The sequence below is a fragment of the Photinus pyralis genome, unplaced genomic scaffold (genome assembly GCF_008802855.1).
Source record: "Photinus pyralis isolate 1611_PpyrPB1 unplaced genomic scaffold, Ppyr1.3 Ppyr1.4_LG10, whole genome shotgun sequence".
NCBI classification, from domain to species: Eukaryota; Metazoa; Arthropoda; class Insecta; order Coleoptera; family Lampyridae; genus Photinus; species Photinus pyralis.
In genome coordinates this window covers 7,560,047-7,585,104 of record NW_022170250.1, presented here as the reverse complement: position 1 = coordinate 7,585,104, position 25,058 = coordinate 7,560,047, and the positions used below count along the sequence as shown (strand labels likewise).

Below are 25,058 nucleotides of genomic sequence, written 5' to 3'. Positions count from 1 at the left end.
TTAGGGAATATTAAAAACAGAGATGTACTAGCATTTTAAAAACATTCACAATTCCTAAAAATTAAAAAAAGGAGTGTAGTACACAAAAATCCAAAAACAGTTTACACAAAAATTCCAACAATTTGAAACGACTCACTGCAATAAATTAAGTGTATGCACAAAAAAAGTAAAAAAATTCATAAAATCGGCACGCAATGCAAAAAATTTAAAATAGAAAAATTTAATAAGATCCAAAAATTAAAGAGGACAAATCCAAGAACATTCGAAGAGAATTAAAACCACCAAAATTCAAAAAAATTTCAAAAGAATTTAGAAAATTACAAAAATTTCGAAATGTCAAAAATAAACCATAACATTTCAAGAACAATGCCTAAACATTAAAAAAGAGAAAAGTGTACATCAAAATCCAAATAAAAACTTTCAAAAATGTGGAATGGACTACTACAAAAAATGAAAATTCACAAAAATTGAGAAAAATAAAAAAATCAAAATAACAAAATTTCAAAAATTCAGAAACATTACACATCCCAACATTGATAATACCTAAAAATAAAAAAATGCCAGACATTGCAAGACAGTTGTTCCATCGGCAAACAATTCAGAATAATTAAAAATCGAAATATTACCTCATACAACCTTTTGGTTTTTATGAGTGCTATGCTTATTATTTGTTATGCCTAATTATATTTTCTCTGTGGATGGTTTCAATCCGCATTATTATTATTTTTATTAATTAAAAAAAAGTAAAAAAAAACAAAAATTAAACAAAAAAAAATCAGAAAACTGCAAACATTGGGAGAATTGAAAAATTCAGAAATATTAAAGACACTTCAAAAACAGAAAATATTAAAGATACCCTAGCATTTGTAGAACATTTATAATTCTTCAAAATTTACGGAAAAGTACATAAAAATTTAAAACAGTTTTTTTAGCAAAGGAAACCTCTATGCTATGTGATTAGTGTACACAAAAATTCAAATAAACAAATTCCAAAAATTAGGTGCTATAATAAATTAGGTGTATGTGCGTATCTGGATACATAAAAATTCAAATTTAGAACAACAAAGAATTTGATAAAATACGAATTACAAAAATTAACATATTTCAAAAAGACTCCCTAGAATTTAAAGAGCATTTATATTCCCGAAAAATTAAAAGAGAATTCAAACAAAAAATTCCAAAAATTTGAAACGAGATACCAATAAATTAGGTGTCTGTATACAGGGTGTCTTAAATTGAGTAGGATGGCATGGCTATCTTTGTTATTTTTATACTTACACATTCGGTTAAATTGGCAAAGTTGTGTAGTTTTTGATGCCGATGGATATTCCGATGCGATATTTTGAAAAAAATAATTCGTTTCGTAGATAATTGGAAAAAAGTGAAAATCGCCATTTTTAAAAAGTTCAAATATTTTAGTAACAAAGAGAACTATCGAAAAATGTTTAAAATATAAGTTGCAAGATTGGATGGGATAAATTCAATGAACGCAGAAAAATTTTTTTTTAAATGGCGGTTTTAGAGATATTGACATCAACTTATACTCAATTTAAGACACCCTGTATAGGTACCAAATGTGTGACTCGTTTCTAGTTTCTGGAATTTTGTTTTTAGACAATTTTTAAGGAATATAAATGTTGCTAAATGCTAAGGACTATTTTTGTAATTGTATTTTCCACAAATTTTGAATTTTTAGGTTTAATTTTGAAGAATTATCAATGTTCTACGAATGTTGGGTCTAATATTTTCTGATTTTTAGAATTTTCGTATGTAATTGTATTTTTTATATTTTTGAATATTTGTTTTCAAACCACCGTTTGATTTTTGTTTTTTACTTTTTTTTTGAAATTTTTTTTACATATATCGGTATCGTTTCCCGTAGCACCTTATGTTTTTGGTCACAAGTGCTGGAACTTTTAAATTTCTTTAAATTGTTCTAGTTTTTTTCTTTTTCTACATTTTTGGATTTTTCATACTCATTCATTTTTGGATTTTTTTAATTCCTTGAAATTTGCCGATTCTAAAGGTTTGAAATATTTCAATTCATGTTTAAACTAATTTTATAGCGGTTTCCTACACTAAAAAACCACTTTAAATGTTCGTGTACATTTTTTGTCTTCCTTTAATATTTGTAATTGTATTCTCCAAATTCTTTTGATGTTCTTAATTTTTTGGATTTTTCTGAATGAAAATGAAAATTTTAACTTTTTGGATTGATCACTTTTCTTAATTGTTTACCGAGAGGACAACTTGAGTTTTTGGGCACAATTGGTGGAGATTTTGGGTTTTATTTATTTTTTTAAATTCTATTTTCTAGATTTGAATCTTTATGTACTTACTTTCCTACAAACACTCATTCTAATTCTTTTTTAAGTTTTTGTGTAAACTAATTTTAATTGCTCCACCAAAAACGCTACTATACATTTGTAGCGCACTTTTTGTTTTTTAATTTTTATAAATTATCAATTTGCTTCAAGTGACTTTAATATTGTTGAATTTTGTATTTTTCAAATTCTTTTGAAATTTTGAATTTTTCAATTCTTTGAATGTTTGCAGAGTTTTTTGGTTTTATGGGATTTTTTCTATTTTTTAATTCCATCCATAGAAAGATATAACTCTCTTGCAATGTCTGATTGTTGATTGCTTTAAATTTTGTATTTTTTTAATTTTTAGTTATCTAGACGCAATTTATTTATTTGTGGAAACTAATTTTATAGTGGGTACCACCGAAAAACTACTTTAAATTTTTGATTACATTTTAATCTTCAAGATTTGTCAGCTTTGTTCAACCGTTAGCACAGATATTGGGTATTTTATGTGTGCTGTTAGGGTGTCTTTAATATTCCTGATTTTTGTATGTTTTTGTTGCTGAAATTTTTCTTAGTTTTTGGGAATTTTTAGTTTTTCTAAATTGTTTCCTGAGGGTAAGTCGTAACTTAATCGATCGTAGTTACTCATTACACATTTTTATTTCAATTTTTATGTACAGTTTTCCTTTTTTGTTATGTTCAGGCATTGTTAATGTTCTGGTTGCGTTTTAATATTTCGGAATTTTTGTAATGTTCGAAATTCTTTTGAAGTTTTTTATTTTTTTGCATTTTTCTGAATGTTGGTGAATTCTCTTCAATTGTTTGTCAAGTTTTTTCAAATTTCCTTGAATTTTTCTTACTCTTTAATTTTTCGATTTTATCAAATTTTTCGATTATACATTTTTTTAATTGAGAATTCACAAATATTCAGAAAAGTAGAAAATTCAAAAGAATTAAGAAAATTTAAAACGCGTCATATTTTTCGGAAAGATTACGTCACATTCGCTTTCGTTCTTTATCGCCGATGACTAATCTTTCATGGCGCCTCGATGTCTATCGAAATTTCGGGAATGTTCGCTACAGTACATTAAAAATTGCAATAGGAAAATATACATAATTAACAAAACCAAAAATCCCATCGTATGCCCCGAAAACCCAAAGTTGTCTCATCGGCAAACCATTCAGAAAAATTAAAAAACCCAAGAAAACTCAACAAACATTCGAAGAGAACTAAGAATAAGAATTCGCAACAATTCAAAAATTAGCAATTTCAAAAGAATTAAGAAAAATCAAAAATACTAAAAGACTAAAAAACAAAGAAAAATATTTACAATTCAGTGTAAAAATACTTTTAGTGTACTCAAAAAATACAATAGAAAATTTCAAAAATTCAAAAATTTGGGGTATCAAAGTGCAGAAATTTTAGAAAACGCACTAAAGATAAACAACAAAAATTTAAAAAATTTGGAACTAATAATTAAAAAAGCAATTGGGAGAAATGTAGTTATACAAAAATTAAATAAAAACAAATTAAAGTAAAAATATCAAAAATACACGTAATAGATGATAATTTGGGGTATCAAAGTGCAGAAATTTTAGAAAACGCACTAAAGATAAACAAAAATTTAAAAAATTTGGAACTAATAATTAAAAAAGCAATTGGGAGAAATGTAGTTATACAAAAATTAAATAAAAACAAATTAAAGTAAAAATATCAAAAATACACGTAATAGATGATAATTTGGGGTATCAAAGTGCAGAAATTTTAGAAAACGCACTAAAGATAAACAAAAATTTAAAAAATTTGGAACTAATAATTAAAAAAGCAATTGGGAGAAATGTAGTTATACAAAAATTAAATAAAAACAAATTAAAGTAAAAATATCAAAAATACACGTAATAGATGATAATTTGGGGTATCAAAGTGCAGAAATTTTAGAAAACGCACTAAAGATAAACAAAAATTTAAAAAATTTGGAACTAATAATTAAAAAAGCAATTGGGAGAAATGTAGTTATACAAAAATTAAATAAAAACATATGAAAGTAAAAATATCAAAAATACACGTAATAGATGATAATTTGGGGTATCAAAGTGCAGAAATTTTAGAAAACGCACTAAAGATAAACAAAAATTTAAAAAATTTGGAACTAATAATTAAAAAAGCAATTGGGAGAAATGTAGTTATACAAAAATTAAATAAAAACAAATTAAAGTAAAAATATCAAAAATACACGTAATAGATGATAATTTGGGGTATCAAAGTGCAGAAATTTTAGAAAACGCACTAAAGATAAACAAAAATTTAAAAAATTTGGAACTAATAATTAAAAAAGCAATTGGGAGAAATGTAGTTATACAAAAATTAAATAAAAACATATGAAAGTAAAAATATCAAAAATACACGTAATAGATGATAATTCCTAGATATTAAAGAAATATAAAAGATTATGTCACTATACGATTGGGTGTATACAAAATAGCAAATAAACAAAGTCAAAATTTAAACAAAAAGAAAAATCAGATTTAAAAAAAGTAAAAAATTCAGAAGATTAAAAAAACTGGCAATAATTGATAATTTGAACTAATTTACACAGTAATGTAAAAACTTAAATAAAATATATAGGAATATAGGAAGGTGTAAATAGTAATAAACTCGAAAAAGTCAAAAAACCTCTAAAAATTCCGAACTTAAAAATTCAAAAAATACAGAAAAATTAAAATTTGTATTAAAGTAAAGCATTCCAAATTGTTGCATAACAAAAGTTTTACATGTTCAACCGCTGTCCGCACCCGACCCCTTGCAGTTGCAAATTTCCGACTTCCTAAAACACTAGTGAATTTCCACAACCGGTAAAAAAAACCACATAAATTGCAGAGTGCACCAGACAAGGAAGCGGTTTTCGGGGTTCCCCCAACATACCTATAAATAGCCGTGGACGCTACCAAAACCGCGCAATTTTAAAAGTGACTGTTAACAGGTGAGTGCCGCAAACAATTTCGCTTAACTAACTTACCTGGCGAGTGCTCCATGGGCGTGTTACCCAAAACCATGACGTACAGCTCGCGACCCCGCACCGACCGTCCGATGCTCTTTAGGTCGGTAATATTCGGGTAGGTTCTGTTAATGTCGAACAGAAAACGTGCCAGATCTTCGTAGTGGTGATGTCTGAACGTCGCCGGTATCATAAATCCGTGCTGGTCGAATAGGGGCGGCGTAACGCGCTTTACGTCTTTAAAAGCACCTAAAAATCCATCGCTTAAGGCCAGTCGGTTAAATTGACAGACTATAGCCTGTCTCACCTTTACTTTACAGTACTATAGAATATGATTTTAAGAAAATGGGCGCATCGCCACGCTAAAAACTCCTATAAGGATTGCATTGCCCAATGTCCCCTGTACTGTAAAGCGAAGGTGAGACGGACTACTGATTAGATCAATTCCTCATTAAATCAACTGAACTTGAACCATCATTTGTTAACGATCGAGTGATGGTGCATATACGAGAAGAAGTGCAAGGCGGGAGGGAGTTGTGCGGTGCATGGAATAAAATACAAATGTTTTTTTAAAATTTATTGTACTGTCTTTTACATAAGAGAGGCCGGCTACGTTGCAGTCATGGACAATGCGTTAATTAAACTAAAACGAACGTAGCTCCGCCCCTCGTCAGTCTACATAATATAAAAATACATAGAAAAAGGGTCATGCAGTAAAAAAAACATGTGTATTTTATGATAAAAAAAATAAAACAAATAACGATTAGTAAACCCAAGCAACCCACAGTGTATAAAATGATATGAAAGGTACATAAAAGGTTAGAGAGAGATTAGCTTGACCAAAACCATTGCGATTCGCCTAATTTTTTGCTCATATTACCTTTGTCTGGTACTCGTAATTTTAAAGCAAAGTTCTGAATGGTAGTCGAACCTTTTGTCACCTGGATCCTTTCCGATTCGGAACGCTGGTAACTGGAAATAATAATGAGCGATTTTAAAACATCGAATTTGAACAAAAATAGAAATTTTTTTTATTATACAGGGCGGTGAAGTGGTTGGAAATTCCAATGGATCTTTGATTATTCAGTACTTGACCTCCCAAGGTTCCTTGAACTTCACAAAGATTTTTTAAGACCTTCGGAATGTCCTACTGTCACTTTAACACTCCTTAAAAATACCATGAAGACCTCCTGAAGATGTTCCAAAGCAATGGACCAGTATACTTGAAAGCAACCCTTACCTCCCAAGGTTCTTGAACTTCCTAAAGGTTTTTAACGCCTTCCGAATGCTTTATTGTCACTCTGAAACCCATTAAAAATACCCTGGAGGCAAGGAAGACCTTCTGGAGACCCCCTGAAGACCTCCCAAAGTTCTTTGAACTTCCTTAAGATTTTTTAAAACCTTCTGAATGCTCTATTGCCACTCTGAAACCCATTAAAAATACCCTGAAGGCATTGAAGACCTTCTGAAGACTCCCTGAAGATTTTCTAAAGTAATTGACTAGTATACTTGTAGCATACCCTTATCTCCCAAGGTTCCTTGAATGTCCTCAAGGTTTTTTAAGACCTTTGGAACATCCTACTGTCACTCTGAAACCTCTAAAAAATACCCTGAAAGCCCTGGGGAACTTCCAAAGCAATTGGCTAGTATCCTTGAAGCCACCGTTACCTCCCAAAGTTCCTTGAACGTCCTACAGGTTTTTTAAGAGCTTAGGAACATCCTCCTGTCACTCTGAAACCTATTAAAAATACCCAGGAGGAAATGAAGACCTTTTGGAGACTCTCTAAAGACCTTCCAAAACAATTGACTAGTATACTTGAAGGCTACTCTCAGCTCCCAAGGTTCCTTGACCTTACTAAAGGTTCTTGAAGACCTTCGAAATGTGCTACTCAGTTTTAAACCCACCAAAAATACCCTGAAGGCAATGAAGCCCTTCCGGAAACCCCCCTCAGACATTCCAAAGCATTTGACTAGTATATTTGAAGGTTACCCTCAACTCCCAAGTTTCGTTGAACTTCCTAAAGATTTCGGAGTGTCTTACTGTAACCCTGAAACCCATTAAAAATACCTTGGAGGCAATGAAGACCTTCTGGAGACTCTCTGCTGACCTTTCAAAGCAATTGAACTAGTAGACCTGAAAGCTACCTTCAGCACCCAAGGTTCCTTGAACATTGTAAAGGTTTTTTAAGACCTTCTGAATGCCCTATTGCCACTCTGAAACCCATTAAAAATACCCTGAAGGCATTGAAGACCTTCTGAAGACTCCCTGAAGATCTTCTAAAGCAATTGACTAGTATACTTGAAGGGTACCCTTACCTCCCAAGGTTCGTTGAATGTCTTAAAGGTTTTTTAAGACCTTTGGAACGTCCTACTGTCACTCTGAAACCCCTCAAAAATACCCTGAAAGCCTTGGGGATCTTCCATAGCAATCGGCTAGTATCCTTGAAGCCACCCTTACCTCCCAAACTTCCTTGAATGTCCTCCAGGTTTTTTAAGAGTTTCGGAACGTCCTCCTGACACTCTGAAATCCATTAAAAATACCCTGAAGGCAATGAAGACCTCCTGAAGATCTTCCAAAGCAATTGACTAGAATACTTGAAAGCCAACCTCAGCTCCCAAGGTTCTTAGAACATCCTAAAGGTTTTTTAACACCTTCGGAATATCCTACTGTCACTCTGAAACCCATTAAAAATACCATGAAGGAAATGAAGACCTCCTGGAGACCCCCCGAAGATCTTTCAAAGCAATTGACTAGTATACTTGAAAGCCAACCTCAGCTCCCAAGGTTCTTTGAACATCCTAAAGGTTTTTTAACACCTTCGGAATATCCTACTGTCACTCTGCAATCCATTAAAAACACCATGAAGGCAATGAAGACCTCCTGGAGACCCCTGAAAACCTTCCAAAGCAATTGACTAGCATACATAAAAGACTACTCTCAGCTCCCAATGTCCTTGAACTTCCTAAGGGTTTTTTAACACCTACGGAATGCTGTATTGTCACTTTGAAACCCATTAAAAATACCCCGAAGGCAATGGAGACCTCCTGGAGACCCCCCGAAGATCTTCCAAAGCAATTGACTAGCATACTTGAAGGCTACTCTCAGCTCCCAAGGTCCTTCAACTTCCTCAAGGGTTTTTAACACCTTCGGAATGCACTACTGCCACTCTGAAACCCATTAAAAATACCCTGAAGGCAATGGAGACCCCCCGAAGATCTTCCAAAGCAATTGACTAGCATACTTAAAGGCTATTTTCAGCTCGCAAGGTCCTTGAACTTCCTCAAGGTTTTTTAACACCTTCGGAATGCACTATTGCACTCTGAAACCCATTAAAAATCCACTGAAGGCATTGCAGACCTTCTGAAGACTCTCTGAAGATCTTCTAAAGCAACTGGCTAGTATCTTTGAAGGCACCCTTATCTCCCCAAGTTCTTTCAACGTCCTACAGGCTTTTTAAGAGCTTCGGAACGTCCTCGTGGCACCCTGAAACCTATTAAAAATATCCAGGAGGCACTGAAGATCTTCTAGAGACCACCCGAAGATCTTCCAAAGCATTTGACTAGTACATTTGAAGGTTACCCTCAACTCCCAAGTTTCTTTGAACTTCCTAAAGATTTCGGAGTGTATTACTGTAACCCTGAAACCCATTTAAAATACCCTGGAGGCCATGAAGACCTTTTGGAGACCCTCTGAAGATCTTCCAAAGCAATTGACTAGTATACCTGAAAGCTACCTTCAGCTCCCAAGGTTCCTTGAATATCCTAAAGGTGTTTTAAGACCTTCGGAACGTCCTTCTGTCACTCTGTGGAACCCATTAAAAATACCCTGGAGGCAATGAAGACCTTCTGGATACCCGTTGAAGATTTACCAAAGCAATTGACCAGTATACTAGCAGGCTACCTTCAGCTTCCAAGGTTCCTTGGACTCCAAAATGTTTCTTATGACCCTTTCACGATACTCTGAAGGCAATGAAAACATTTTGAAGATTCCCTGAAGATCTTCCAAAGACCGACTAGGCCACCCTCACCTCCCAATGTTTTTAGAACTTCCTAAAGGTTTCGGAGTGCCTTACTGTAACACTGAAACCCACTAAAATACCCTGGAGGCAATCAAGACCTTCTGGAGACTCCCTGAAGACCTTCTAAAGCAATTGACGACTAGTATACCTGAAAGCTACCTTCAGCTCCCACGGTTCCTTGAAAGTCCTAAAGGTGTTTTAACACTTTCGGAATACCTTACTGTCCCTCTCGAACCCACTAAAAATACCCTGAAAGCAATGAAGACCTTTTGGAGAGACCCTGAGGATCTTCCAAAGCAATTGACTAGTATCCTTGAAGGCCACCCTTACCTCCCAAGGTTCCTGGAACGTCCTAAAGATTTTTTAGGACCTTCGGAGCGTCCCCCTGTCACTCTGAAACCCATTAAAAATGTCCTGGAGGCAATGAAGACCTTTTGGAGATCCTCTGAAGACCTCCCAAAGCAATTGACTAGTATACTTGATGGCTACTCTCAGTATTCAAGGTTCCTTGAACTCTTACTATGTTATGACTCCTTCACGATACCCTGAAGGTAAAACATTTTGAAGATCTTCCAAAGACTTGGCTAGTATACCTGAAAGCTACCGTCACCTCCCAATGTTTTATGAACTCCCTAAAGCCCATTTCTTACTTTCTGAAAACCACCCTAAGACCCCTTCGCAATATCCTGAAGGCAATGAGAACACTTTGAAGATTCCCTTCCAAAGACTACTGTTCACTCTTACTAGATTTTGTATTCAACATTCACTTCAGGGTGATTAGTTGGAAATTTACCATACTTACCAATGCACGCGCTTCACTTCTATTGCAGGTTTCATATAGAGGGTGCAAAAAAATTATATTTTCTTACTTAGAAAGTCAGCGTAGTGGTATAAACCACAATTTTGAAACGATTTAAACAGATCATGACCGTAACATGAATAACAATAGCGTTCCGGTTGATAATTATCACCGAGTTCATTTAACTGAAGGTCAATTTGGACATTATCGTGGAATACATACCCGTAAGCGGTGGCATATATGTTGTAAACGCCGGGCAACAAAAGCCTCCAGTACTCTCCCTTATTAGACGTGGTGACATTATGTGGAATCCCCTCGACCACGACGTCCGCATCCAGAACGGGCTCGCCGTTCTCGTTCGTCACCAAACCTTTCACGCCCCAATGCGTCGCCTCGATAAAGCTCAACATCGATTCCTTGTTTAACTGCCACTCGTTCGGCAGGTGGGACGCGGGGGGATATTTACAGCAGCTCAATTCGAATGTCACTTCGAAACAGTTCGAGTGCACGTAGTTAAAGTCCTGCATTCCGCCTGAAATTAAAAAAAAGTGGCATCACCACCACGTCGGATGATGGAGCGAGAGAATTACCGTGAACCTCGTACCACAGAGCGCCGTTGGTGACGCCGTCGACAAAATGCTCGTTTTTGCAAACGCGTCCGGTACGCATCGTCGGATGCCGTTGGGCGTATATCGTCGCCAAGCCTTTGAATAGCTCGTTGTCCGGCGTCGGGCTTTCCTTACAGCACGTGCGACCTGTACTGCAATTATGAATTAATCATCTGGAAGTCGACAGTCGAAACTTTTTGCATCTTTTAAAAAACCGCTCGGCTTGCCCAAATTAACAAGAGGCTCAAAAAGTACTGGGTTCATAAATACACGTTAAAAAACAATTACAAACACTGATCATAAATTACAGTCCAAAAATGAAGAGCACCCCATTTTCGACGATAGCTGTGCAAAAACATAAACCGACGTATATATTACACGAGATTTCGTGGTCAAGATTGGAATTTCTTTTAGAATTTTAGTGTACACACAATTGGAAGCGGTTTACCCCTCGGCGAAAATTACTGTAGAATTTTAGTGTACACTACTAGCAATTTATTGAATTTTTTTTAATTATCTAGAATTTTTTTAATGTTTCTAGAATTTTAAATTTTTTTTTAGAACGTTTTACCCCTCGTTTAGTCCTGTACATCTCACGTACACTTCTTATACCACAGTCCAGATTTAATTTCAACATTTTTCCTTCTTTTGTGAACATTTTAGCATATATGAACCAGACCCCGCGTCGTACCGCCTTTGGGAAATCTCGTTTTTTTGGATGGGATATACGCTCGGTTTCCCCGTCTCTCCACGCGCACCCAACCCAACCATCGAAATGTTGAAAACCGTAGAAGATACGAAGATGTTCAAAAGTTGCGCAATTAAAGAGTTTAATTCAAAATTCTGATTACTTCCGAAGATATGTCAGAAAACCCCAAAAAAGTACATACTGTATTGAGTTGCGGTTTTTATTACTAAACAACGATGCATGGCACACCCAAAAAAATCAAAAGTTGGAAACTGTTAGTTTCAACAGGATGGTGCACCGGCGCACAACGCCCTAATCGTGCGAGAACACTTATCGAGCATATTTTTCAATTTCCAGGCACTTTTTCACGGGTTTCAAGGAATAACTTTCTTTTAAATCAAATTTTTGTCTGAAATTCACGGGTGAGTGCGGTTAGTGGGCTAGTGGGGCAGATAAATGCTTTAATCGTTCAGATGATGATACAAGCATGAAATTTGGTATGAATGCTCTTATAAGGGTACTATTTTATACAAATAAGCTGCCCACTTAAAAAATTCAATGTGGTTGCCGATTTCCAAGATGGCGGCACATGTTATTATTATTTGTAAGTAAAACCGGTGGCCATTTTGAATTTTTTAAATGGTCAGCGTAGGCATATAAAACAATACCATTATTGAAGCGTTCATACCAACTTTCATGGTAGTATCATCATTTGAACGATATTTACCATTAATAATAGTTACCATATGCCGCCATCTTGGAAAACAGCGGCCATATTAAATTTTTTAAGCGGCCAGTGTTTTTACCATTATAGAAACTTTCATACCAAATTTCATGCTTGCCTCATCATCTGAAAGATACTTGCCATTGTCTGCCCCACCATCAGAGTGGAAAATCTCTAATAACTTCGTCGTCTTCAAAGACCGAACATTTTTTTGTTAGGTTAATATAGCGGAATTCACAGAAAAATCACTTTTTTAGATTCCAGTAAAGTCACTAAATATAGAAAGTACCGCAATCCATTGGGCTCGTGTGTTAGAGAGAGAACGCATGATTTTTGCCCAAAAATGGCGGAAGTTCCCAGATTCTAGTAACTTTAATGTTAGGGATTGTTCCACCTGTTTGGAGATATCTGTATATATTTTTATAAAACATGACAGTACTATGAAGTTAGGTTATAAAAAATGACAGCTATTCAGATTTTATTTGTCAATTTTTTTAAGTTGGCAGCAAATTTGCCCAAAAATGGCGGATGATTGCGGTACTTTCTATATCTAGTGACTTTAGATTCCAGATTGCAGTTACGCCCCCTAGCGGTCATTTCAGAAACTTAAAAATATTTTCCAGGTTTTTCTCGTGGCCGTTTTAGTAATTAATTTTTTTACCGCAAGCCTCTACGATGGATAGATTCTCAGATACAGTACCTCGCATTCTTAGTTGGTCACCCTGTACAGGGTGGTTCAATTTTGTGGCTCACCATTAGGATTTTCGTAGGCAAAGCTGCACATTTGTGACCAAAAAAACCCCATTTGATTGTTAAAAATAACAAATTATTTTTTATGGACGCCATATTGGATTTATTCATTCCAAAAAATCCAATATGGCGTCCATAAGAAAATATAAAGACCTGTAGCTCCTTCCTCTAACGTGTTATGGAAATTCTGATAACAGATTCAGATTGTCCGAAAAAAAGTTCTCCCAGATACAGTACCTCGCATTCTTATTTGGGCACCCTGTACAACTGACTAACTCTAAGACTGAACTTACTTCGAATCATCATAAGGGTAACTAGCGACGACTGCGCCCCCATGCAAATTCCCCGACAGCACGAACGGCCTCGATATAATCCAAGTCATCATGGCGATCGTCTCCGGCTGGCGACCGGACAAAATAGTGCCGGCACGTATCGACCCGTCGAACTGATCGGGAAAATCCCTATTCAGGTCGACCGCATTCTCGTTCGTTCTCCCGACGTATTTCGGCTTCGACTCGCACTCGCCCTCCTAAAATCGCAATTGTAAATTCAACTCGACCGATCGACTACACCCACCTCGGAATTCTCGAAACCGTCCGGATTCATCGACGGCATCAGGTAGATGTCTGTACCGTTGACGAGCTTCGTCACGCGCTCGTCGCGTCCGTAATTGGTCAGCAAGTACTCGGCGAGATAGATCAGCAATTGTCGACCGACGGTCTCGTCTCCGTGCATGTTGGCGACGAATTTGAACATCGGGGTGAGTAGCGGACGGTTACCGACGTCGCTGCTTATCTCCAAAGCCCACAGATCTCGGTGCCTCACCGACTTACCGGCGCTGTGCAGCTTGGCCAGGTGCGGGTAGTCCTCGACGAACTTCTCGAAGAGCGTCGTCAAATCGTCATAGTTTAAGTAGCGAGGATTGGTTAGGAAGACTTCCCCATTGTCTGGTGAAGGTTTGGAATGGGATTCACTTATAATTAATATCACAATCGTTATTGCTAGTTTACGAAACATTACGGAATTGCTGAACTTATTTTCCTTTGTTGCATTTACAATTCCATATTGTATTGCTTGGCAGTCGCTTTGCGATTTGTGTTTTCCTTGAAATGAAACGTCAAATCTCTAACCCAGTTGACATGACGTCAGAGATTAGTAGGGATTTTTCGTTTCGTCACGGTTTTTCCGGCTGGTGATTGCATACAAGGTCGAAGAGTGTATAGAGTGCTGCCAAATTTGTGTACCACTAAAGGGGTCACACGAAACCTTTCATATTACATCAGTAATAATCACTTTTTCCCACTTCCGTCTCTGTATGAATATGTAACATAAATGACAACGTCAAATGTAAGGCTCCAAATACAGTAAAGTAGTGGTAGCTGCTAACTGCAGTACAACCTTACTTACTTTATTGTCAATTGACACAAATAATAATAAATTAAATATACCTAAACGAAAGGTTTTTTAAAGAAGGTTTCGTTATTGAAACGCGCTCGTTTTCCAGCAGTTTAGATTCATAAGAGCTGTGATGCTGGTGGTTTAAATACAGTCCATCCAACTTCTGGATTTTTCTGAACTTTTAAATCCATTTCAAATTCGGTAAATGGCTCTGTATTAGAGAAGTCTGATACAGGAAGCGCTGGAACCACTTGTGGTTATTGAACTTGTTATTGCTTAGTTGTTCGCTGATGATGACAGCTTTGCTGTCAAAACGCGTTCGAGGTTTTAACATATTACTGTAGTTTATTGGTGTTTTTGTTTTATTTTTAAGTCTGAAAAAGAAGATGACGTGGGCTTGTTAACAGAAATGGAAGCTACTACCTTTTGGTGGACTGCCATAGTTTTACTGATTCTTTCCGTTCCTTCTCGTTGCATTAGCTCTTCCATCAATATTTTTTTTTGTCGCGATTTTACTTCTACCTTTCTTCGTTGTTGACATGCATTTCCTCCTGTTAATCAAAAAAATCATAATGTAGTTTAAAAACCAGTTAGATCAGCTAAAGTTTCATACTTTAGATTGGTTCTTTCATCAGTCTTTCTTAAACTTCGAACCGCCTTTTTCATAGATTTGTAGTGTACTTTAACCCCCAGGTTCTACGCTAACTTCACACTACAAGAACACGGAAATAAAGTCAACCCGGCAACGTTAAAAAAAAGGCATCCGAATGACTATTCCCTCCAAAACTAAACAAGATCCCGCTTAAATTTGAAAAGTGGCACGTGATCAAACATCTAAGGCAGGACCCCCTTACGTTAGTTGTAGGCAACGCTTTGACCTGAAGCACAGTAGGGGAGGAACGTAAAATAAAACACTCAAATTGTGAAAAGTTTGTTTAATAATGATTGCAATTATTAAGATTGTGAAAGCTCGGAAATTTAAGTCGAAATAAATTACATTGCAAAAATATACTTTGAAAATTGTAGTTCACCGAATAAAAATAGAATTAGGCTGGGGAAAAAAAGAACTTACCAATAAAAAAAACCAGCCGTCAAATTAATATCATTGTGTTGTAAAATAAATTGTTTGTAATGTTGCAAATGCGTAACATAAAATTACAACATCGCAAAAAGTAGCAGGTAGACTTCAAGAGGTAACATATAGCTTAAAATCAAGTTTTGGGAATTATGGGTCAGGTAAGCAGGTACCCAGATTCTAAGAAAGGGTGAAATACACAGGATGTGACTCATCTTTGGTGCAATACAGTCCTTTTGTTAAAAGCAAGATGGAAAGTTACATGTCCTTGTAGGCAAATTTAACTAAAAATAAGATATGTGGAAATTATTGAATCGCCATTCATTTCTCTCACATAGATTCTAAAATGAAGAGCGTAATCCCGCTCCTGAAAGATAGGTAACCCGCCCCTGGTTTCGGGGTTTCGAGCCTACAGTTAAATGTCGAACACAATCACGGAATTAGGTGTCGCAAGCTCAATTTTGACTACAGTTTTTCCCACCCGTGACTGCTTCATTCACGGAGAAAATGTTAATTACAAACAACAAGTCAGTACATACATCAAAGGAATCGGTAATTTCCACATATTAAAATAAAATGATCAAAATTAAATGAATGTTACTTTAGGGACAAGACCAAGTAATCAACATCAATAAACATAAATTAAGCAAACATCACACCAAAAACGTAAACAATTACAAACAATAGCATAACGGTATCACATATGTGATCATGTATTGCGGTTAATTCAAGTCAATTTCAAAAACAAAGTTTCAAACACACAAAAAATATAAACTGTGGCATACAAAACACAAATACGATATAAAGAAATGCAAAGATTACTACCTGCATTAAAAAAACACAAAATAACAACATTTATGGAGCGACGCGTTCACCACCACCATTCAAGACAAGATGCCAAACGGAACCCCTGTTCGTGCTCTTCAGATGCCGCAAATCGCTTTTCCCTCCTAAAAATTGCGTGGTTGCCAACTCTCAAAAATATGTGCATTGTGGAACCTCTCAGTATTATTAATTTTATACTTGTAAATTCTAGAAAAGCGGGATTTTTTATCCGAAAAATATAAATACGTCTTTCTCCTAAACCTCCATTCGTTCGTAGTTTGTAATTATCTCTATATGTATATTAATAAAACAAACCAATCTCTCCTTTTAACTACATATGAGGCGTATAGGATCAAAACCGGACATGTCACATATTTTAACAAAATGAAGTGAGATATACATACGTTTTGTACATTGAGGCGTGTTTTATAATAAAATGAAGTCAGTTTATTTGCAAATCCGTACATTTCCTATTAAAATCAGGCTTGAAAATTGCCATTAGATTCAAAAGCGGACATGTCCCATGAAATTCTGATGCAAAAACGGACATGTCCATTTGAACCAATAACGTTCTGGCATTGTGTCATGTGATCATGAATTTATTGAGGAAGTAGTTTCTTGCATATAAGTGGCGTGGCCCCTTTTTTGTGCTTTTTTATATAAAATTTATTTTCATTTAATAAATTTTTGATTATGTTGCAATTGCGTTAGTTTTTTTTTACTGAAAAAATAAGCATATGTAACTCAAAAATCCATCATATTTAGTTTCAGAACCAGACACGTCCACATTTTGGGTGCAAATTCGGCCAAACCCTAATTAAATTAATTAATAACTCATTTAATAATCAAAATATTCTTATTGTTTCTTGAGTAAGTATCATTTTTTGGGTTTTTGGGTAGATCTGCAACTCAAACCAAGAATTTTTATGTTTCGAATCCACTGGACAGATTATTCCGTTTTTTGGAAAACCATAATCATGTGACATGTCCGGTTTTGATCTTATACGCCTCATATGTACATACTAATTTGTTAACTTAAAATTCCGTTATAGAGTCGTGCTCTGCCTGAGTGACCACCTATTTGATTTACCTAACTCCTTGTTACACAATTTGCAATCTGAAGAATTATCCACACCTTCATTGTTTGAGAATTCGGCGTTCAAAGTTTTTACCCTTAAAGGCACGGTAATGGTTTGTACATACAAATAAAAAATACGATTACCTCAGAGGAGGACAGCTTGGCTTTTTTTGGGATTATTTAACACGTTCTTAACTTAGGCTCAACAAATTCAAGTTTATTTTGATTTTACACTTCCGCTAGATTCACACTTAATTTCATTCGGGGGTTTTTCAAACTTCGCGTTTTCGTGACTTCGCGCTAAGTGTGTTTTCGACTTAACTTTTACGGACCGCGCACCCAATACTTTTTCGGTCTATCGCTGAATGTATTCGTAATACTTCGCGGCTATTCGCATAATTCCATCCGAAAGCGCCTGTTTTACAATTTATTTATTTAAGTTGATCCACCGCAAAGAGTCTGCCATGCTTGACCAAGACAAACACGGCAGTGGCGGACCACTTACATCCTTCCTTCTGCTAGACCATTTTTAACAAGGATTTTTTTTTCATAATTTCTCAAAACGATAGTTTTATTTATTGTCCCTCTCTTGTTATGGGCCCTCAACAGGCTTGTGCTCAATTACAGAGTGACCCTCATAATGCCTTTTTAGAGGTGCCCTGCAGAAGGTCTTATAAGTTGTTCTATACTACTCTGAATTAGGAAAACTGCAGGAAAACCTAATTCGGAGTAGCCGACAGAATGCTTGGAATTGATCTAAGGAAATTCCCATCTCTGCCACAGATGAAAAATTCTTACCTCAGTCCAGGTTCGAACATCCGACCTTCCGACTATGTAGCCCAACGCTCTACCACTGAGACACATAGCCGTATTAATACGTACCTTGATTGAAAATATGCAAGCAGCACAGCTTATTCACAAACTTTCCAGCTTCGTTGGCTCGCTCCAGACCGGGCTGAATGCGCGTCTGTTATTGGCGTAAGGGGGACGTTGATCGCGGAAATGCTGTTGGTTCCGTTTTTCGTTATCATAAATAGCGAAGTAAAAACAGAAAGGGTATAGATAGAGGCAGGCAGATGTCGTGAATGAACAAAGCGAACTAAATAAGGAGATCTTTTCCATCTAAGCGAAACGTCAGGCAAATCTATCTACTTCTTGCGAGCCAACTTTTGAATCAGATTCAGTCTTTGAAATAGACTGACTATGAGAGATGACGCGGGGAATCCTCCGATACCTAAGTGATCAGTACGAGGTAGAGAGGCGCTGCCGCCGAAACTCTCTCTCGTCTTCAAAATATCTCTCTATCGTATTAAAACGAGGTGAAGAAAAGTAGCTGTGACATACGGAAAGGGGGTTAAAAAATGCAAAATTAAAAAATATCAAGACTCGTCACCTCAGTCAAAGTGTACAATGTATAGGGGGCGCCGATGATGTTGATTTGTCATACTGACTCCTTGACTTGTAGTTGCTCCTTCATAAACTCGTTGTAAAAAACTTACCTTTTTCGTTTTGCCTATATACATATCTGTTACGTATTATGTGGTAATTAAATAATGCCTTATTGGTATATCCAAAATTTAATTTATTGGATTTATGACAATAAAATTTGGGGACGTTGTACTCAGATAAAGCGTCCATTTTAAATATCCCATCAAGATGAAAATCGATACGTTACCTGAATTATATCTTTAAATCAGTGGATACTGTCAAATGCAGCTAATACATCGTTTGATTTTTATGATGCAAGCGTTATAGGTTACAATTTAAACATTAACAGCAATTCCATATCAGATTCAAATCGTAACTGAAAAATCCTCTTAAATTTATACAAAATTGGAATGAATGAAAATCCTAATAATAAATTCAACTATAATGTACGCCCAAAATTTTAGGCGCAAAGATATAAACAATTGTTCAGAGGCACGCAAACGCAATGCCTCCTTCCAATCTTACATTCTTTTTATGTTAATCTTCCAGTTTAACAGCAAACTCTTCATACAATACGTGTTGACATCGAATAGGTAAAAATAGCTGCGTTCAAGGCTCTTCTAGAGTTATCCAAAGTGTTCTTCACTCTCCCACCTAGTAATAGCATTTCCGAATCGGCATTCAAGAGCATCCATATATTTCTAAAAACCTTCCAGAAAATTATTAGCTACTAAACGCGCTTAAGAATCTTCAACAAACCTCAAGGCTATGTTATACGAGGTCAAAATATATTAATGCTCCTCCACGGTAATTATTCATTAAGTAATGTTTGTTTTTACACATAAGATACGTTATCTACCCTCTATCATGATTGCCAAGCCTAATTGGGCCCGTTGGGTTTATCCAAACGATTATATTTTAAATGAGCTTTGAATCAGTTTCGCAAAACCATTTCCTTTCAAATCAATTTCCCGTACGCCATCTTGCGTAAGAATCCAAAGTGACAGGATATGGATTTCCAGTGACGTCACAGTATAGATTTTCCCAAATTTCCAGACTTCGAATGCATGAATGAAAGATATCGAATACCATTCATAGCCGCAGTGGTGGGGCGTTCATTGTTAAATCGTCTGTGCGGCGCCACTTTAAACGTTCACTAATCTCTTATTTTCAGATTAACCGAAAACGCGCGCGCCACCGATCCAATGAGGGTAAGCATATTTAATTATGGTAACTTCGCTAACCGAAACACCCCAGATCCTCCTAATTTTGCTCGCCTGCCTCAAGGCGTCCGACTCGCACCTCTTCATAGCCGACCGGACAATGTCTCGGATGATCGAGTTCACGACGGAGAGACCGTACTGCATTTTTTTCACGGACAGGTACGTACCGTCGATTGCTTCGAATTCGTAGTGGCAAAAGACTCGCATTGCAGAGACTTCATACAGCACACCCTCTTAAACGCCGAGCAGCGGAAGGTGAAGATTACCTCCTCCGAGGAGATCGACAAGCTGGAGGAGGTGTGCAAGAAGAGAAAGCTGCAGTCGTCGTACCAGGGCGGGTTTATCTATCCCGGGACGAAGTGGTGCGGCCCAGGTATAAAGTGTTAACAATTACATGCCGACTGTAACAAAATGGCACAGGGGCCGTCGCCGATAACTACACCGATTTGGGCTCTCACAGTCGGGAGGACATGTGCTGTAGGGAACACGACCACTGCCCTCACTATATCGAGAAGGGCGAATGTAAACAGGGCATTTGTAACAAGTCATCGTTTACCAGGTATGCAAGCTGTCTCTTTCTTTCACGATAATTCAAAGCAATAATTTTTTTTGAGTATAATCTTGGGGTAATTTTCAATTTTCAACTCTCCAATGACATCTTCTATTTCTTGTAAATCTGCAAGAAGACCATTCGCATATCGCAAATTTTCGACCACCGTGTCTATTTTGAACATACAACATGGTACAAGGTCGTTGGCCTTAAATCCATGCTTCTTATTGACTTGTAAGAGGAAGGTACAGAACCAGGGCCAAAATAATGCAGTGGTGGATTTAAACGGACGTTATTTTTTGCAAAAAAAGTTATGCCGTCGGCTAGCTCAGTATATTGCATAGGTTTTTTTTGGGAAATTCGACTCAAAATAGCCCTTCATAAATTATTCTCATCCATTTCCTTCTCTTCCCCGCTTTTCCAGCACTTCACTCCTGCTTTCCTCTGCTCTTTCTACCTGTTTACATTCTCATAGCATGTGCTCTTCATCCACAATGTCTGCATTTTCCTTCTTCTTTTTTTTCTCCATTTCTCCTTCCCTCTCTCCTCATTTCCGCATTGTCTCCATACATATAGCTCCTTTTTCCGTTTTCCCATCTTCCATCATTTTTCGTACGTTGCCCTTCCCACTCTGTTAAACGCTGCCTTTAAATACATACTTTCTATATCTCGTTTAATAGTTGCCGCATTTCTTTCCTTGTTACTATCCTTTTAATTTCTTATTTCATCTCTCTCCGACGCTTTCCCTTACTGCAGTCTCGGGCGCCACCAAGGGAATGCGATCTTGCCCCTGGACAAGAATGCGGAACGGTTGCAAAATGGCTGCCATAGATAACTAATCCGGGAAACGGTCTCCAGAGATTCTAAGGGCGAGCTCCAGTTGGCTTCGGATGTATGAGCTAAAACAAAAATATGACACGCAACACAGTACCGATTTTTTAGGTGGCAATGAAGTTTATTAACTGTATCTACGGGAAAGCGCTATGCAGGAAAACGGAAAACTAAACTCCTTTATAAATAACGGAAGAAAAGTAATAAACCCTTATCCTTAAATTGAACGGTGCGGTTAAATTTTGCTAGTTCGACCCGATTTCAAATAACACACAATAAAATCCACCCTGCGATAAATTCCAGGTGGCTAACACTACGGGTGACCGATTTAATTTCGCTGACAATTTGACGCTAATTGTCTTTCGCGGTTCAAAACGAATTGCTCCTCCGATTAACCTGAATTGCCGGACCGCTTGCTAGTTTATTGTTCACTGGTCCCATTCTGGGACGTTCAACCTTTTTCCACCAATAAGTCTCTCTTTTTCTAGCCAATGAGATTTCTTGCCACATATTGCTTAACTTCACGTGGACCCAATTCTTACAATCTCAGCAAAAAGCTTGGTAAATACGGACGTGACCCCTATAAAACCGTCACGTAATTTCGTCCTGTTCCACGACTTCCCGGAACTTTAACCTTTCCCACGCATTTCAAAAGTCAGGACTGTATTTGGGAACCACTCGTCCACATACAAAATCGAAAAATTTAGAAAATTCGATCAAATAAGGACAGCACTTTCTCCATCTCGCAACACCCAATAAACAAGTATAAATTGTGCATAACTCTTGTGCAGATAAAGCGCATTTTTTTTAACCGAAATAGCTTTGGTTTTGACATCATTAATAGATATATTTCTTGCAGACGCCTCAATCGCCCTCTGTGAGTACCCTCTTCCGACATCGATCACGATAAGAGGTCGAGGAGGAGGGCTCTGGTTGGTAAAAATTAATTCCTTTCGTTGAGACCTTTCATTAGAGTACCGTGAAGGATAAAACTAGTCCGCCCCCTTTTCCCCCTCCATCTCGTACTTTCATAAGAGGACAGAAAGAAGGACAGTAGTTGGTAGAAAACGATTCCTTTCGTTGAGACCTTTTTTAATTATAATGCAATGAGAGATAAAATAATTTTTAACCCTCTCCCCACCCCTCAGGCTCCGTAGCTCACTGATCTCGAAAAAGAGTCGCAACGGGAAAGGTATAGTTTGTACAAACCAATTTATTTCGATGAGATCTTTCATTAGAATACCATGAAGGGTATGAAAAAAATCCAGGACTCTATGACCATTCCCTTAGAAGTAGTTCAAAACGGCAGAAGTGGGTCCGGACAGACGGACGGAGAAAACGCAGACAATGGCACATTTTTAGCGCATTTTTTAAGATTAAAAAAATGGGGGGGGGGTAAAAATTAATTTTTTTTTATTGTATTATTTAAAGGTCTCGACGAAATGAACCGTTTTCTACCAACTACTGCCCTTCTTTCTGTCCTCTTATCAAAGTACCGGGTAGATGGGGAGAGGGGGGCGAAACTAGTTTTATCCATAGCCCTCCTCCTTGACCTCTTATCGTGATCGGGTATATTCCCTTATACCTCAAGAACGGATTGTCGGAAGAGGGTAGGTACTTACAAAGGGCGATTGAGACGTCTGCAAGAAATTGGTGATGTCAAAGCAAAAGCTACTTCGGTTAAAAAATGCGCTTTATCAATTTTACTTGTTTTTAATTCTTAAAAAATGCGCTAAAAAAACACTGTGTAACCTCTTGAAAAAATCAACTCCAGACTATAAACGTAAGAAACCCTCTGTTTGAGGTAACTTTAACTGTCAAACTAATACAAATGGTCTCTTGCACACTTGTGTCCTTTTTACCATGGCGGACTCGGCGCTCTAAAATTCTTTCTAGATGAATTCAGTTGATTTTTAAAGAGAACCGATCATTTTGTTATACAAATCAAAGAAGATCATTTTGTTATACAAATCAAAGAAGATTACGTTACCTTAATTACAACGTTAGAATCATTGGTTTCCCTATACTACAAATTTTTAGTGCTTTTCTCGAATTGATTCCTTGGATCTTCCTCCAGACTTTTCTTGTGTAATTGTTCTTTCTAGATGAATTCAGTTGATTTTTAAAGAGAACCGATCATTTTGTTATACAAATCAAAGAAGATTACGTTACCTTAATTATCGCGTTTTCTAGAATCAATGGTTATTCCCTATAATACAAATTTCTACTATCTTTTTCGAATTGATGGTGTTGTTGAAGATTCCTTGGATTTTCCTCCAGACTTTTCTTGTTTAATTGTTCGGGCAATGAACTTTGTGTTTATATCGTCTGCATTTAAATGAGATTTACCCTTTTGCCATGTAAGTTATTATTTAGCGCACTGAAAACGCCAAACGAACTCAATGCTACATCGCGAAACTGGGATTACTTTCACTTTCGAATTAGAATTTTCGATCCCGTATTTACGATTTATTCGCCAGAAACGTCCGTTTGTGATTTTCTAAATTTATGCGATAGTTCTCAATACGAATTTGCAGCTATGTGTATTTGACGAAAACAGTTTCTGACAGCGAATTGTTTACTATTTCCATGAGAGTAGCTCTAAGGTCTTCATTGATTACAAGGAAGGAAAAAGTGCTCCAGAAAACCATCTAGGTAATGTAGGTACTCATTCACTTTTCTCCAATTTCCATTATACAATTACATTATTAGGCGGTATATATAACATTTTTTACACGGTCGCACAGGATCTAACAAAAAATTTAAACTCGTAGTGGGCAGCCTACAAGGTCTTGGAAATAACCCAACTCTGACGCTTTAAATAAAAAGTTTGCGTAAACTGGGCCCATAACCTGTTAGGAGACTTTCTTTTTTTTTTTAAATAAAGAGCAGTTCTTGTAATTAAAAAAATCTCGTTGTGAGACTTGCTTTGAATTAACGCAAAAGAAATGAGACAAACTAACCGTCAACTTTTAGGTCACACTGCGACTGCGACGCGAACTTCCGCCGATGCCTGCAGAACGTCAATTCGGAAACGGCGAACACGATCGGCGCGATATTCTTCAACGTGGTCCAAGTGATATGCTTCAAGCAGCGGAACCCCTGCTCGGAATTTCAGAGGTAAAACCTTCGATGTCTTGTGACTTTTCGTCTAGTTTGCTGTTATAGTAGTGAGAGAGTCGACGAGAATGCGGTAGAGCATGATAAGTGTGGGATAGAGTTTGCTGTAGTTGAACGCTACGAGCCGTCGAGAACGTTTTGCTGCAGTACGAGAGGAGAAGTACTTGAAATATACTTTAATAGAATGTTGAAGAAGCTTCACCTTTTATGATTTCTGTCGAATAAAGTGCTTTGTATTATATCGAATTTTTTTTCCAGAAACGGCTACACTAAGGAGGAGGCGGATCGCATCTGCTCCCAGTGGAAGTACAGACCGTCCGCCAAGTACTATCCGCTTATGTCGCTGCAAACACGCTAAAAATCGCAAACGAACGAGGTTTTTGGCTCGAAATTATTAGCCTAAGTAGTTCGGGTTGATAGTTAAGTCGTGTTACTTAGCTTTAACAATTGGAACACTACAGCGAAGTAGGCCCAATTAGAGTTATAAAAAGAATCCATCCACTCGCACTTAAAAAATGCGCTATAGAAATGTGAAGTCGAGAATTTAGGTAGATTGTACAATCGAGCCTCACTTTTAGTCACCAATTGAAAAAATAGTGGGTTGTAAGTGTTGAATAAAAATGTGCCAAGCAGAGAG

General features: G+C 36.8%; 2 protein-coding genes across 9 annotated transcripts in view; one reads left to right on the top strand and one right to left on the bottom strand.

Annotated features, from left to right (window-relative positions):
* Positions 1-14,051, bottom strand: part of LOC116162581 (carboxypeptidase D) — a 19,516-nt gene extending 5,465 nt beyond the window's left edge. Inside the window, exons 1-6 of one of the 2 annotated variants that reach the window (XM_031476233.1) lie at positions 13,470-14,051; positions 13,187-13,422; positions 10,714-10,883; positions 10,346-10,655; positions 6,186-6,277; positions 5,327-5,554 (exon numbers count right to left, since the gene is read on the bottom strand). In XM_031476233.1, coding sequence (XP_031332093.1) covers positions 5,327-5,554; positions 6,186-6,277; positions 10,346-10,655; positions 10,714-10,883; positions 13,187-13,422; positions 13,470-13,910 — 1,477 coding nt within the window. In that variant the 5' untranslated portion in view covers positions 13,911-14,051. The remainder of the gene's footprint in view (positions 1-5,326; positions 5,555-6,185; positions 6,278-10,345; positions 10,656-10,713; positions 10,884-13,186; positions 13,423-13,469) is intronic. The other variant, XM_031476232.1, reaches the window with a different exon arrangement.
* LOC116162585 (acidic phospholipase A2 PA4-like) lies at positions 5,193-25,058 on the top strand. Of its 7 annotated transcripts, none has more exons than XM_031476238.1 (7): positions 5,193-5,290; positions 19,872-19,908; positions 19,955-20,079; positions 20,133-20,293; positions 20,341-20,479; positions 24,278-24,421; positions 24,470-24,660. In XM_031476238.1, the coding sequence occupies exons 2-7, from the start codon at positions 19,903-19,905 to the stop codon at positions 24,630-24,632; spliced, it is 738 nt and encodes a 245-aa protein (XP_031332098.1). In that variant the 5' UTR covers positions 5,193-5,290; positions 19,872-19,902; the 3' UTR covers positions 24,633-24,660. The 7 variants fall into 7 exon arrangements, with proteins under 7 accessions (XP_031332098.1, XP_031332101.1, XP_031332100.1 ...); XM_031476241.1 differs by lacking the exon at positions 5,193-5,290 and adding an exon at positions 24,680-25,058 and having other exon boundaries at positions 19,660-19,908; positions 24,473-24,581; XM_031476240.1 differs by lacking the exon at positions 5,193-5,290 and adding an exon at positions 24,680-25,058 and having other exon boundaries at positions 19,660-19,908; positions 24,470-24,581.

Coding starts and splice junctions, on each gene's coding strand:
- LOC116162585 (XM_031476238.1), top strand. Junction 20,480..24,277: donor AACAAGTCATCGTTTACCAG/GTATGCAAGCTG, acceptor GTCAACTTTTAG/GTCACACTGCGACTGCGACG. Junction 24,422..24,469: donor CCCTGCTCGGAATTTCAGAG/GTAAAACCTTCG, acceptor TTGCTGTTATAG/TAGTGAGAGAGTCGACGAGA.